The sequence below is a fragment of the Momordica charantia genome (assembly GCF_013281855.1).
Source record: "Momordica charantia cultivar OHB3-1 chromosome 8 unlocalized genomic scaffold, Mcharantia_2.0 BLBB01000008.1, whole genome shotgun sequence".
Classification (NCBI taxonomy): Eukaryota; Viridiplantae; Streptophyta; class Magnoliopsida; order Cucurbitales; family Cucurbitaceae; genus Momordica; species Momordica charantia.
This window is the reverse complement of record NW_028275166.1, coordinates 6,489,332-6,504,380: the sequence shown is the minus strand read 5'-3', so window position 1 is coordinate 6,504,380 and position 15,049 is coordinate 6,489,332. Positions and strand designations below refer to the sequence as shown.

General features: G+C 34.1%; 3 protein-coding genes across 3 annotated transcripts; 2 read left to right on the top strand and 1 right to left on the bottom strand.

Annotated features, from left to right (window-relative positions):
• The first annotated feature begins 770 nt into the window (after positions 1–770).
• LOC111020279 (acyl-CoA--sterol O-acyltransferase 1) lies at positions 771–2,099 on the top strand. The gene has a single exon (XM_022296895.2). It carries the CDS (start codon positions 969–971, stop codon positions 2,013–2,015), a length of 1,047 nt encoding a protein of 348 aa, XP_022152587.1. The 5' UTR covers positions 771–968; the 3' UTR covers positions 2,016–2,099.
• A 3,276-nt stretch (positions 2,100–5,375) lies between these two features.
• Positions 5,376–6,652, bottom strand: LOC111020333 (acyl-CoA--sterol O-acyltransferase 1-like). Its single transcript, XM_022296977.2, has one exon. It carries the CDS (start codon positions 6,584–6,586, stop codon positions 5,492–5,494), a length of 1,095 nt encoding a protein of 364 aa, XP_022152669.1. The 5' UTR covers positions 6,587–6,652; the 3' UTR covers positions 5,376–5,491.
• A 6,418-nt stretch (positions 6,653–13,070) lies between these two features.
• Positions 13,071–14,599, top strand: LOC111020278 (acyl-CoA--sterol O-acyltransferase 1-like). The gene is made up of 2 exons (XM_022296894.2): positions 13,071–13,419; positions 13,739–14,599. The coding sequence occupies exons 1-2, from the start codon at positions 13,146–13,148 to the stop codon at positions 14,569–14,571; spliced, it is 1,107 nt and encodes a 368-aa protein (XP_022152586.2). The 5' UTR covers positions 13,071–13,145; the 3' UTR covers positions 14,572–14,599.
• The last annotated feature ends 450 nt before the right edge of the window (positions 14,600–15,049 follow it).

Sequence of the window (15,049 nt, the reverse complement as noted above, 5' to 3'; positions counted from 1 at the left end):
GATTTTCATTTAAAATGTGCATAGTGGGCTTCTGATAGTCCACGATATTTAATGGGCTTCCCATTTTGAGGCCCTTCACATATTATTCTAATGGTCAAATGATAGCATAGTGGGGCTTTTTGTTTTTATTGAATAGTATTTTGATATTGTAATTTTAACTCTTTTAAAACCTTAGATTTAGTTTTTGTATTTTTATATTTATTTTAGTTTCGATACTTTTGAAACCTTCCTTTTAATTTTTATACTTTCTATTTTTGTTTATTTTAGTTCAATACTTTTGAAACGTCTTTTTATCTATTACTATTTAAAAGAGATGGGAGCTAAATTTCTAGATAAATTTAACTGGGACAGAACGAGAAGCACCCATGTATCTTGGAATTATGCTTTCTCTAGATATGAGAAATAGATGTGACTCAAGCAATTATCCATATACTCTACATCGAGATGAACAACTTCTACTAATGCAATAGATCCATGTTAGCTCTGATTCTATAAAAAATACGATGTGTGGAGTCCTTCAATACAACCATACTATCATCTCAAACAAATTTATTAAACATGCACTTAAGAAAAGATGATCTTGTGTTTCAATCTCATTCGAACAAAGAACACAAGAGATTGAAGTTAACGGACACCAATAACGTATAGGTATATGATCCTAAATTGATAGACGATCACAAATAGTACACCGAGCACTTGTAAAGATACAAACTAACAAATTAAATCAAATCACATGAATAAAATAATATATTCATCCAATTAAAACAAAAACACCAATACCACACGTGTTGCACGTGCTAATAAACTAGCAAGGACAAAAGGGGAATAATTGGGAATGTTAAGACAAAAAAATGGGATTTGAAACTCCTATAAATTGCAAATCAGGGCCCTATTCATCTGCTAGTATCAGTCATTTCCTTTTCCAGCTTCTAGAGAGATAAAGAGAAGAGCAGAGGAGAGAGAGAGAAATGGAGGGAGAGATAGTTAACTTCATCAAGTTCTGGCTAACAGTCTGCATCTCTCTCTGTTACTGCCACCGCGTCGGAAAACTCCTCCCTCCCGGCTCCGGCCGCCTCTCCGCCGTCGCCCCCGTCGTCGCCCTCTTCCTCTCCCTCCCTCTCCTCCTCACCTCCATCCATCTCGGCGGCCCCACCTGCTTCTTCGTCGCCTGGCTTGCAAACTTCAAGCTCCTCCTCTTCGCCCCCGACCCGCCGCTGCCTCTCCGCCGATTCCTCGCCGTCGCTTGCCTGCCGATCAAGATCCACGATAGCAAAAATGGAAACCATTCACAGGAAAAATCGAGCCCTAATCGCCGCGAAACCCTAAATCCCCAACCTAAATCGTTCCTCAATTACGCGATTAAAGCCTTACTCGTAGCGCTAATGGTGAAATTGTACGATTTCTCAGATTCAATTCACCCGAAAATCCTCTTGTTAATCTATAGCTGGCATGTGTATTTCTTTCTTGAAATTATCCTGGCCGTGGCGCAGTTTCTCGGCCGGCATCTCCTCGGAATCGAGCTCGAGCCGCAGTTCAACGATCCCTATTTCTCCACTTCGCTTCAGGACTTTTGGGGGAGACGGTGGAATCTGACGGCGACGAACATTCTTCAGCCCACCGTTTACAGACCGACCGTACGCCTCGCCTCCCGCGTAGTCGGCCGGAGGTGGGCGCCGCTGCCGGCGGTGATGGCGACCTTTATGGTCTCGGCGATGATGCACGAACTGATTTTCTACTATTTGGGCCGAATGATGCCCAACTGGGAGATCACGTGGTTCTTCCTCATCCACGGATTTGCGTTGACGGTGGAGATTATGGTGAAGAAGATCCTACCGGAGAAGCTGCGGCTGCCGGCGGTGGTGTCGGGGCCGGCGACGGTGGCGTTCATCTTCTCCACCGCGATCTGGCTGTTCTTCCCGCAGTTCGTGAGGTTGAAGATAGACGAGAAGGCGTTTGAGGAGTACGCCGCGTTGGTCAGTTTCGTGAAGAACGGCGCTTTCTCATTGGTCGGTTGAGTTTTTTATTTTTCACCAAACCAATCAAAAGCGTCACCGCAATTGGTGATAAATGATAATAAATATAATTTTTTGGGGTCGTAATATTGGACAAAACATTAAATCCGTTTTTATATTTCACCATTTTTCATTTAAATAATATTTTTTCACGAAAAATACAAAAATGACACGTAGGAAGTTTCAAAAGTATATCAACCACCCATTTTAAAAATTCATATAAATAACGAAGATGCAAACTTTTTGGAAAAAATAAAAAAAATGAAAAATGAAACCAATCCGCCTAACGTGGACAAAGGTTGTAGAGGAATCCTTAGCCCCACATTTAGATGCATTATAGATGTGGACTGAGGATTCGAGAATTGGTTGAAGTAATAATGAGCCTTACTAGACCTGAAAAATTATTAAATGTAGCTATCTCGTTGATGTAGGTTTAAAATAAAAATTTTAATTTATCTAGATCTAACTCTCTGTATAGAGCAATATTGAATAATATTACTGAGAGAAATTGAGAGACCAATAAGAGAGTGTATCGTGCCATTGTAATCTTGAAATCTCCTACCTCTCTCTTCTTTTTTCCTTTTCTCATGCGGTTCTTCTCCAATGAATTTCACTGACATTGTCAACTTCCAAAATTAGAAGAACAATGGGAGCTTCCAGATTGGAGAGCTTTCTTCCGAAGAAAGCTTTCTCTTTGTTCTAGATCCTGAAAAGGGAGAGAGTGGAAGAAAAGAGGGAAGGAAGAAGAAGAGAGAAAAAAGATGTAAATTCTTTTCTAATTACCAAAACAATTATATAATATTACTATAATTGTCAAAAAAGAATAGTTTTTGAAATTTAAGAGATAAAACATATGCAAAATTTCAAACTTGATAGACCAGAAGTGTATTTAAAAAAAAAAGTTAAAAGTGTCAAGCAAGGGATGTACGTATGAGAATCGTGTAATAGAGAGTCGTCTGTTGAAGGTCAAGTTCAAGCGAGTATACAGAATACTATTTCAACGGCTCAGATTTAATCGGCAAACTTGAGTGGCTTGATTTTATTCGAGATAAGATTAGGTACAGTATGCTGTATGGAAGTAATGGAATGGGACCTATGGGTGGATGGTTGCATGTTGTGATCTTCACTTAATCGGACGGTATTATGAAGGACACGTGGCATCAACCAAATAATTCACTAAATAAAATAAAAAAGTCTCCTACATTTAGAAGAAGTTTATTACATTTGGTTTAATTTAGTAAGAGTATACATAAATTTCAACCTCCAACTTGAAGATGATGAATAGATGTCATTTACAACTGAAATATGCTCATGTTAACTAAAAATTTAATTTGAATTACAATGATTTTTAATTCAACCAATTTTAATGTTCTTGACTAAAAAAATTAAAGGTTCACCCCATATGTTAAATTTAAAAAAAAAAAAAAAGGGACCGTTAACGTGACATGATAATTAAATTAAGAAGTGATGATTTGACAATGTAGATATAAAATAACGAGCAGACTACTAAAATGCATTTTAAATAGAATTTTTCAAGTCAAATACTCCTAAAGCGTGCAAACGACCCTCGAGCATTCTAGAGAAGCCTAGCAAGTTTAAGAGAATGCTAGAAAAACGTAAAAAAGTTTAGAAGGATCGGACAAGTATTATATTGAAAAAGTGTAGAGAATTAGAGATATATGTGTGGGATTTTGAAATATTTCAAACTCTTTTACATGTCAACTTCCTTTGACAAGAAAGTGTGACATAATGGTTCATGATACTTGGCTTGCATTTAATAATTAAGCCAAAGTTTTGGGCCAAACTATCATCAACCAATAGATCTGTAGATAGAGGCAAAGCTAGAAATTTTCTAAGAATGACAAAATTTTATTTACATGATTACTTGGACCGTTTCGTTAAAGCTTCTTTCAATGGCATATCTGAACCAGTTTTGAAGCCATATTTTTTATTAAGTGTCATAAATAATTGGGTAAACACGTATTTCTAATTTTCCATCTTAAATTTAGAGAACCTTGGTGTGTCATGAGCTAGCAAACAAATAACGTAAATTCCCAGATAGCAAACAAACAATATATATGGACCCTTTTAGCCTCAAGACCCTCTAAATTTCAAAACGAGATAAACGTGGGCAAAGTGGGGAGCTGGACAGACCTCCTCAAAATCCCAAATCATTAAAACAAACATCACAAGCCAAAAATTTTCTATTTCCCAAACAATTAATCAAACCGAAGGTAAGATTTAAAAATTAGAAACATAAAACGCCTATCGCTGAATAAAAGAATCCAAAGGACCGTGTCCAAAAATTTCAAATCAGAGAGAAAAATTATAGAGATCATTGAGATGGAGACGGAATAGAGGGAAGGAAAAGAGATGAAAAAAAAAAAAAAAAAACATACATTGTCAAAAATAGAGGTAAGGGCAATTTTAGAATTTTAAATGTCCTAATTTTGGGATGTGATTCATGCAATCCAAAAATCACCTGACCTGATTTTTTCAAAATCAATTTTGTTTATTAGTTCCAAACACATCTTTAAAATTTTGGCATTCACCAACCTGAATTAAAAATTTTCATCGTAGTTAAATTACTAGTTTACTCTATGAATTTTAAAATATATCTAATAGGTCTCTGAATTTTTAATTGTGTGTAAGTCCCCGGACTGTAAAAGTGTTTAATTAAGATTAAAAATTTAGGTTCTTATTAGACAAGAATGGATCCCCTAAAAATCTCAATTCTTTCTTTCCAAGCTCTCACCAAAAATAAAATAATAGTTGCAAAATCAATTCACTTGAAATGTTAGTAAGTATTATTGTGTATATTGGAGTTATTACTCGCAAATTTGTAAGAGTAAGAAATAAAACTTCATTTGAAATGAAATTCAAGTCAAACACGCAAACCAAAAACAAGGAAAAAAAATAAAAGAATACAGCTCAATAAATTAAATATGTGTAACCTAAGTTTTAGGAATTGCCAAATAAATGTTTTTTTTAATGTGATTTAACCAAATACAGTACTCAACCTTGATAAATCACTCAAATTTATTAAAATTGAGATTACAACATTCTCCAAAACGCTATTATAACATTTGAACATTTGTTTATTTATATGTCTCTATCCATTCATTAAAAGAAATTTAAATTATAACACGGATTTTTGAACTAGACTTCTGTCTTACCAATTTTTTAATTTTATAATTTTGTAAAGTATTTGATAATAAAAATGTCAGAGGGATAAAAATAGGACTAAGGTACCCATTAAACACGTTTTAAATATTGAAAACTTAATTAGGCAAACCTTAAGTTGTATTATATTTAAATTTTAATTTTAATTTAACCAAAAAAAAAAAAAGAAAGGACAAACAGTAGGTTAAATTCTGCTAGAGAAAAGTCAAAATTTAAATTTCTAAAACTTATGACCGAAAAAAATAGTTTTATTACACGACGTACTGTAAGTTGTAACCGTTTCTGTGGTCAGAAAATCAAATCAACTCGCCGATGAGAAAGAGGCGCTTTGTGAAAAAATCGCTCACCGCCGCGTACTCGGCGAACGCCTTGACGTCGATCCCACACCGGACGAACTGCGGGAAGAACATCCAAATTCCGGTGACGAACACGAACCCCACCGTCAACGGCACCGAAACCACCGCCGGCACCCGCCGGCACTTCTCCGGCCACGCCTTCTTCGCCAAAATCTCCACCGTCAGAGCCACCCCATGGACGGCGAAGAATCGCGACACCTCCCAATCGGGCCTCATCCGGCCCAAGTAGTAAAAGATCAGCTCGTGCATCATCGCCGACACGAAAAACGTCGCGAGCACTGCCAGCAGCGGCGCCCACTTCCGGCCGACGACGGGGGCCGCCAGCCGGATCGTTGGCTTGTACACCGTCGGATTCAAAATGCCCGTCACCATCAGATTCCATCTCCGTCCCCAAAAATCCTGGAGCGAAGTGGAGAAGTACGGATCGTTGAACTGCGGCTCGAGCTCGGCTCCGAGGAGATTCCGGGCGAGGAATTTCGCGGCGGCGAGGATTATTTCGAGGAGAAAGTAAATGTGCCAACTATAGATGCACATAACAAGTTTCGGATGCATAAATTCGCTGTAATCGTAGAGTTTCACCATTAACGCCACTAGAAAACCTTTAATCGCGTAGCTGAGGAACGATTTTGAGGGTAGTGGGGTTTCGATTTGGGGGGCATTAGGGCTCGATTTCGGAGATGTGTTTTCTCCATTTTGGGAAATTTGAAGATGGTTTCGTTGGATCTTGATCGGCAAACAGGAAACGGCGAGAAATCGCCGGAGAGGGAGAGGGGGATCGGAAGATAGAGGGCCTCCGGCGAAAGAGAAGAGGAGGAGCTTGAAATTGGCGAGCCAGGCGATGAAGAAGGCGGTGGGGCCGCCGAGATGGGCGGAGGAGAGGCGGAGCGGGAGGTAGAGGAAGAGGCAGACGACGGGGAAGATGGAAATCAGGCGGCGGCCACCGGGGCGGACATTTTTTCCGATGAGGTAGCAGTAGCAGAGGGATGCACAGACTGTGAGCCATACATTAATGAAGTTGATAATCTCATTTTCCATTTCCTAAGATTTGAACTCATTTGTGATTATTGAACAACTTTAAGTAGGAGGAGGGAGAGGGTAAAGACCAGAGGGAAATTATTGATATATTATTATTTTATAAAAATAATCAAAATTTTTTTTTATAGAGGACTTTTGGAATTGTTTATTTCCAAATTAACCGTGTGTTTTGGAAAACCATAAAATAATTGACAGTGCTTTTTTCTTTTGAAAAACATTAAAAAACAATTTGTGCATTTTTCTTTACCTGTAAAAATTTGATAGTGGTAGCAAAGCAAAGGGTCATGAAGGATTATCGCGAAGTATTTCTCTTTTGAAATTACTTGTAAAATTATGGGTGTTTTAGAGGATAAATTTGAGCAAATATCTCTTATAAGAAATCATCGATTCGAATTCTCATCTGACTTGTACTAAAATGATAATAAATAACAAATTATCACATCATTTTTTTAAAACTAATGAAAAAAATCATATTTTTCAAATGTGAGGCGAATTACAAATTTATGTTGGCAAATCAAATAATTCTACTTGGCTTGTGACAAAACCAACCAGACATAATGTCTTCCATGAATTATTTGGAAACATATTTTCACAAATCTCCAATGTTTACAAATTTTCTAGTTTTAAATTTCTTGATTTAAAATTTTTTCAAATACCAAATTTGCCCTTATTTATGACATCTATATTGTGTGTGTGCGCGCGCGTGTGCTTGTGCGTGTGCGTGCGTGTGCGTGTGCGTGTGCGTGTGGCCGACGACAAAACAAATAGCCTACAAACCTTCCGATCGGCGACTAGACAATGGTCGGGATAAATGGAAGGCTCGAATGGTTGGGTGCCTGACGACAAAAAAGAAATCTCGGGATAAACGGACGGAAACAATGGACAGACGGTCGGAGACGAAAGAGAAGCTAGACAGACTGTTCCGACAACGAAGAAGAATGGAGGCAGCGGTCGGAGAAGAAGGAACGCATACGGCGGCCGGAGACGAAGGAATGGACGGAAACAAAACAACAGAGTAAGAAGAAAGTCGAAGGGATGAGGTTTTCGAATTTTTTCAATAATTGAGGATTTTGGAGATTTGATATTTTTTAATTTTGGAAAGTCTAATTAGACAAAATTTAAGGGATTTAAAATGCAACCTCCAAGTAACCAATTTTGGATTTTAAAAATTAATTAATATTGAGGTGGGATACAAGAGGATATATTAGTAAATTGAGTAATGGATACCATCTTAAATTGAATTGTTTCGTGACAAAAGTGTAAATTTTATATCATTCAATATTTTTATGTAATTATACTGTCTAAATAGCCTATCGATGTACTAATTCCAACAAACTAGTTAACTAAGTCTATGAGATTGTGTCATGTGGTGAAAGTCAACCAAGCCCAAACCCACGTAGGACCATCCAAAATTTAGAGGCCCACCACTACTCATTAACAATCATTGTGGAGTGGAAGGTTCATAATTTATAACTCTCCTACAGTAGGAACTAATCCTTTTGAATTCGCACGGAGGAGATCGAGACAATGCTCTTCGGTTATTGACAATGATGTAGATCATTGCTTTACCTTAAAAATTATGTAGAGGGTCTTTGGTTGTAAATATATATTTAGATATCGTTTTTCTCATGCGATCAATATCACAATTAATGTTCTAAGAAATGATGGAAGAGTTCCCGAAAATCAAAAAACTTTGAAGTTGAAACCTCTTTGAAGAACTTCAACAAACAACAAGTAAATCTTCCACGAGTTTTAAAATATATATATATATATATATATAAAAGAAATATGAGACTCAAACAACATAGTATATTAGGAGTATCCGTAACCAAATGAAATATTGTATATGAAATATTGTATTAGTAGGTCAGGCAATACCCACTATCAAATGAGGAATAGAGGGCTCAAGAAGTACAAGAATAGGAGGCTTAAACGCATATAATATGCGGTTAGATTTGTGCAGCTATTCCAATATGCAACCACAAATAATTTGTCATATTGACTTCTCATTATTTAAAGCTAATTACTAATGACATTGGGTAAACTTTAATTAAAAAATAAAAGTAAAAAATAAAAATAAAAATAAATATTTTTATTAAATTACAAATTTATCCTCGTTGTCTCTATTAAGTCATTATACTTAAAAAAATCGTAATAAGTCTCTAAATTTCTAAATTTATGTCTATTTAATTTCTATATTTTTAAAAAGATTTTGATAGCTCATAAACTCTCAAATCTTACATGTCTACATCAGACTTACATCACCAAATAGTTGAATTTTTCAAAATAAATTTGTCATATAATCCTCAAATAATTTATTCAATGCATCATAGGATCGAGAGATACAAAATTAAATATTCATAGACTTATTATTAAACATACAATCGAAAGTTGAAAACTATTAAAAAATTTTAAGTATAAGTAATAAATATTACTATCCCAAGGATGGTTTCACCTCTCTTCTCTTCCATTATTTAACTAAGAATAAAATTAAATAAATACAACTTAGATGCGGAAATTTCTAAAAATAACAATATAAAAGCTCCAACGTGGGAATTTTTATAATGAAAAAGGAATTTTTTATTTTTTATTTTCGGAGTTGACCTGGCGAGAGCAGGTGGTTCCCGTGCCATGTTAACAATTGATTAATTTCGCTGTGATTACTATCATTGTTTTTTCAAACAAAATAAAAATTATAATAAAAAAAAATTATACCTAAATGTAAAGTTGTAAACTTACTTCATGAACTTTTATGGACTTGCGAATAATGAGTCAGTAGAATTTTTTAAAAATATTTTTTTAATATAACATGTTGAGGTGGGGATACGAAATTGTAAGTATTATCAAGTTAATTAAACTGTATTCAAGTTGACGGTATGATTTCAAAAGTATCGAATAGGTCTTTGAATATTTAATTTTGTGTTTAATAATTGTCCGAATTTTAAAGTGCCTAACAAGTTCCTAACCATGATATAGGTATAGATTTTCAATTTTGTGCTTAATATGTTATTGGACTATTTAATATTTTCTAGCTTAAAAATTTACAAACTAATGAGACATAAAATTGAAAGTTGATGGTTCTGTTGGATACAAAATTCAATTTTATATCTTATATATATGTTAATTTTTTAAAATTTTGAATTTTCTAAGATTTAGTAGATACAAAGTTGTAAATTTATGGACCTATTAAACAATTTTATAGTTTGGCGACGTACATAAAATTAAAAATTTAGAAATCTATTAGATACTTTTTTAAATTCAGAGACATGTTACATACACAAATTTAAAAGTTCAGAGAATGAATTAGTAATTTAATCAAAATTATAAGATAAAATTTTTTAATTGACTTGAAAGTTATAGGGCAGGTTTGTGATGACAAAATCACCTTTTTTCGGCGTGTTTCTCACTTTTGCCATTATCAAAATCAGTCATTTTTTCATTGATCTTGACAAATTAAAAAACTTGATTTTAAGAAAGTTTAAAATCACTTTTAAATTGATTTTTAAGGTATTGGACACTGATTTTGAAAAATAGTTATATTTAAATCTTTTTTTTTAATTACTCTTTCTAACACCACTCTAAAACACACCATTTAAAATATTGATATTAGGCAAATAAAAAAATTGATTTTAGAGAAAATAAAAATCAGTTAAAATTGATTTTAGAAATAGTAGTTAGGAAGTGATTGTGGGTTATGTCTGAAAAAAAGAGTTGATTTATAAAACATTGGGTTAATATTTTTAAAAAAATTGTATTTTTTTACGATTTAGGTGTATTTGGTTCTAGAAGTTTGTTTGAGATGAATCTTAAGATTTATAAAAGTTAAGATTTATATGTCTAAAAAAAATAGTTGATTTATAAAACATCGAGTTAATATTAAAAAAATTAATTTGTATTTTGTACCATTTTGGTGTATTTGGTTGTGATGAAATCTAAGATTTATAAAACATCGAGTAACTATTTTTGACATGTTTGGAGTGATTATTAATCACTTTAATTTTAAAATATACGCAATGATTCTTCTAAAATTATTTTAAGTGATTCTCAATAAGGTGATTTTCCAAATATTTTTTTTTGTCAATAATTAATTTTAATTATTTCAATTAAATAATCAATATATAAACTATTTATTATTTCTTATAATTTCAATATCTACTCACCATACTCACCAAACACCACGTTTTAATAAATTCAGATTTAACAAAGTAGTATCTAAACATAATGTTTAAGAAATTGATTTAACAAACCTATTTCCTAAACATAGGTTTAATAAATTGACTTAACAAACCTATTTCTTGCACCATTCAAACATAGACTTAATAACTCATACTTAATAAAATAACCCTACAACAAAGAAGTAATACTAACCAATATTAAAAAGAAAAAAAAAAGAAACAAATAAGACACAATATAAGGTAGAGGCTAGCAAATTAAATAATTTGAATTTATCTGAAAATTTTTTGAACTATAAATTAATTATTTTGGATTAAAATAAAAGCAACCCTCTCTCACAAAGATTGGTTTAAAAAATATATATATATGTAACTTAGTCGTTCAAGAGCTACATTTTTTTAATGTTATTATTAACTAATGAATCTCTTTCATTGTTATCATTTATTCAAGGTCATGTTATTACAAAAATTCAATTAAAAAGTTTTTCATTCTTTCGGGGTAGAAAAACTTAATATAAGATTGTTTTTAATTTTAATTAAATAACATGTCGTTTAACAAACCTTCCTTAAATTATATTCCAAAGATTCGAATATTTTATCTCTCTTCAAAATTTCTAAAAAAAAAAAAGAAATGGAGACCTCAAGAATATTAAAATAGTGAATTCTTAATCCTTTTGCATCGGTCTCTTATATATTTATGCATTTATCATGGTGCATGACCGATATATTGTATCTAAATAATTTGTGCTCGAGAATGCAATCTTTTAGATCATTTCTAATTTGAAAGACTTTGGATGACTTGAACCAATTTACTAGATTTTTCTAGATTTTTCTGTAATGGATTTGTATCAAAATTATATTTTATCTATGGTTTATTAGGTGTTTCTCTAATTTATTCGTAGATAAAAATTTTACTTTATCCATAACACTAATAATTAATTATTAATAGTCGAAGATGAGATATTCCAACATCGTTTGAGTGAAAGAAACATAGCCTAATTCGTGATCACTTTCAAGTTATTTATTCCTATTATATTTAATAAATAAATACATTTTATTGATATTTTTTTATATCTAATAACAGTAAACAAAAACAAATTGTCATTTTCAATGCATGTGAGCATGAAATTAATAAAGGTCACGATACACTTAAGGCCTCTTATTTTATTCATTATTCATGAATGGATTTTGTTTATTTTAAAATCAATATAATATTTTTGGACTGAAAAAGTTAAAAGAATAGAAAATATTTTGATTCACTGCATTAAACATTTAATTAAAGCTAAATTATAAATTATAACCTAAGGCGGTGGTTGAGTAATCATATTGGAGGTGACTTCTTTCTTAGTATCGAGGATTATTTTTTAACGATAAATTTTAACGTTCCTGACTTTTTTTTAGTTGGGAAAGGAATATGAAATTCAACTTGACTAGAGATAATCTATCAGTTGAAAATCAATCAAAACGAGCCGCTAGACCTAATCGAGTCAATCAACCGAACTAGCCGAATAGGCTTCAATAAATAAGAGGAGAGGTTTGAAGTGTGAGATAACACTTTGTTTAAGTTAAGATTAGAGTGTCTTATACTTAGCACTACACTAATGTTCAAATAATATCTTATGTGGACAGTTATTCGTCCATTCAATTTCGGACCCATGTCCAAATCGTGCATCAATATCATCAATGTACAAAATAAATAAGAAACGATCCTTTTAAATTCTTTTATCTTATTTGAAATGAAAATGTAGTACTGGTTGAGTAGAGAAAGAATAAAAAATTTACTAATATAAATTTTTAATATTATTTATTAATACAAAGCTTAAATAAGACAAAGTCAAATGGGAATGTTATGAAATCCTATTTTAACTAAATTCGTTTATAGATTTTAAATCACTCACAATTTTGGAGAAACAAATAGATCATTAACAAAAAAAACCTACTAGGATCTAATTGAAAATTTAATGATTATAGGAACCAAAATTTTAAGGGAGCAGACACCTTAGACTTTTAATTTTATTTGTGATAAGATTCCACTTTTAAAATATGTGCCAAATATATTTCTAAGATGTGTAATAAGTCATTTTACATAAAATTAAAGGTTCCTATTAAATTTGTTTATTAGATATAAAATTCCATCTTGTATCTAAAAAAATCTATGATTTTTATTTTTTATTTTTAACAAAAATTGAAATCCTACTCTCCACTAAGGACGCAAAAGCTTTTTCTTTTTCTTTTTCCTTTTTTTTAATACAACAATTTTCTACCGCACTTAAATTGTTATTAAAATTAGTGGTAAAAGAATTACGAAGCTTTGGATCGTCATCAAAGAGAGCGCAGCAGTAGTTAAAAAACCGGCCACCGGCGCTCCGGCGAGAGAGCCAAAGAAAATGGAGGATGAGCTTCTGAACTTCTTCAAAGTCTGGTTTTCAGTATGGATTTCTCTCTGCTATTGCTATGGCGTCGGAAAAATAATCCGACCGGGAACCGGTAGACTCATCTTCTTCTTCCCGGTGATCTCCCTCTTCCTCTACCTCCCCATTAATCTCCACTCTCTCCATCTCGGCGGCCTCACCGCCTTCTTCGTTGCTTGGCTCGCCAACTTCAAACTCCTCCTCTTTGCCGTCGACCAGGGCCCTCTAGCCGACCCCAGGATCTCCATAGGTACGTCGTATGAAATGAAAATGATAATAAGTTTCTTATTCACGAATATAATTAAAAAAAAAAAAAAAAGTAAAATCAATGGTTCTACTGACATGTTAAATTGCTGCCGAATTCCAATTTAAAAAAATTGATAGTTCTACTGTGATATCATGTGTTTGTATATTACAGAATTGATAGTTCTATAGTGATATCATGTTTGAATTGCTACCAAACCCGAATTTTATATACTAGGAAATCAATAGTTCTACTATGAGATGATGTTTAAATTGCTCCCAAATCCGAGAATTTGCTAACTTAAATTTAATCATTTGTTGGACAGGGATTTTCTGTGCCTTGGCTTCTCTCCCCATCAAATTCAACCAAAACCCACTTGAAAAAGGCTCGGAAAATTGCAATGGAGGTGCTCCAATGGAGGCAATTATAAAATCCCATCACCACCACGAGTCTCTATTAAACTACGCCGTGAAGATCTTGCTCGTGGCGGCGCTGGTCCGGGCCTACGATTTCAGCGATCTCCTCCCCCAGAAGCTCCTCTGGCTCCTCCTCTGCTTCCACATCTACTTCCTCCTCGAGCTCTCCCTCGCCGCCGCCGCCGCCGCCGTCCGCTCCTCCCTCGGCGGCGTCGTCGAGCTCCACCCCATGTTCCACCGCCCCTACCTCACCACCTCGCTCCAGGACTTCTGGGGAAGGCGCTGGAACCTCGCCGTCACCGGAATCCTCCGCCCCGCCGTCTACCGCCCCGCCCTACGCGCAGCCGCCAGATTCCTCGGACCCAAATGGGCCCCACTCGCCGCCGTGGCGGCCACATTTCTGGCGTCGGCGGCGATGCACGAGTTCATGTTCTTCTACATGTCCCGCGCGTGGCCGCCGTCGTGGGAGATCTCGGCGTTTTTCGTTCTTCACGGCGGTTGTCTGGCGGCGGAGATGGTGGTGAAGAGGCTGTGGATCGAGAAGTGGCGGCTGCCGCCGCTTCCTCCGGCGGTGTCCGTTCCTCTGACGGTCGGATTCTTCTTCTCGACTTGCTTTTGGCTGTTCTTTCCGCCGTTCATCAACGACTGTAGGGCCGATGTTCGGGTGGTTGAAGAGTACGCGCTCTTGGGCACGTTTGTAAAGAACAATATTCCTAGTCGTTTCTATTTTCTCGCCACATGAGGCATCTTCAATAAAATATTCACCAGCACCTCGAAAAGAAAAAAAATCATATATATATATATATATATATAATAATAATAATAATAATAATAATATATTAACAAGTTAAATTTTCAGGTAGAAAATGCTCGCTCTAAGATGAATCTTTTTCTCTCGACCGTAAATATTTAACAATTAAGATAGAAAAATGTAAAAATATAATTTTTTTAAAATAATAATGCATTGTCAAATATTTAGTGGTCAGGTTCCAAACGAGTATTTTTCATTACAAGCTTGATTTGTTTGTATTTAATTATGTATTTAAAAATGTTTTTAGTAGGTACATTTTGCTTTTTATTTGTTTCTATTTAAAATGTTTAGAAAAATTATGGAACATATTTTGCCAGAGTGAGCACTAAAAGAACCGAAAAAATTATGTCAAGGATTAAATTAAATTAGTTCTCCAAACTTAATCATAGCTTATGAGAATTTAGGGACA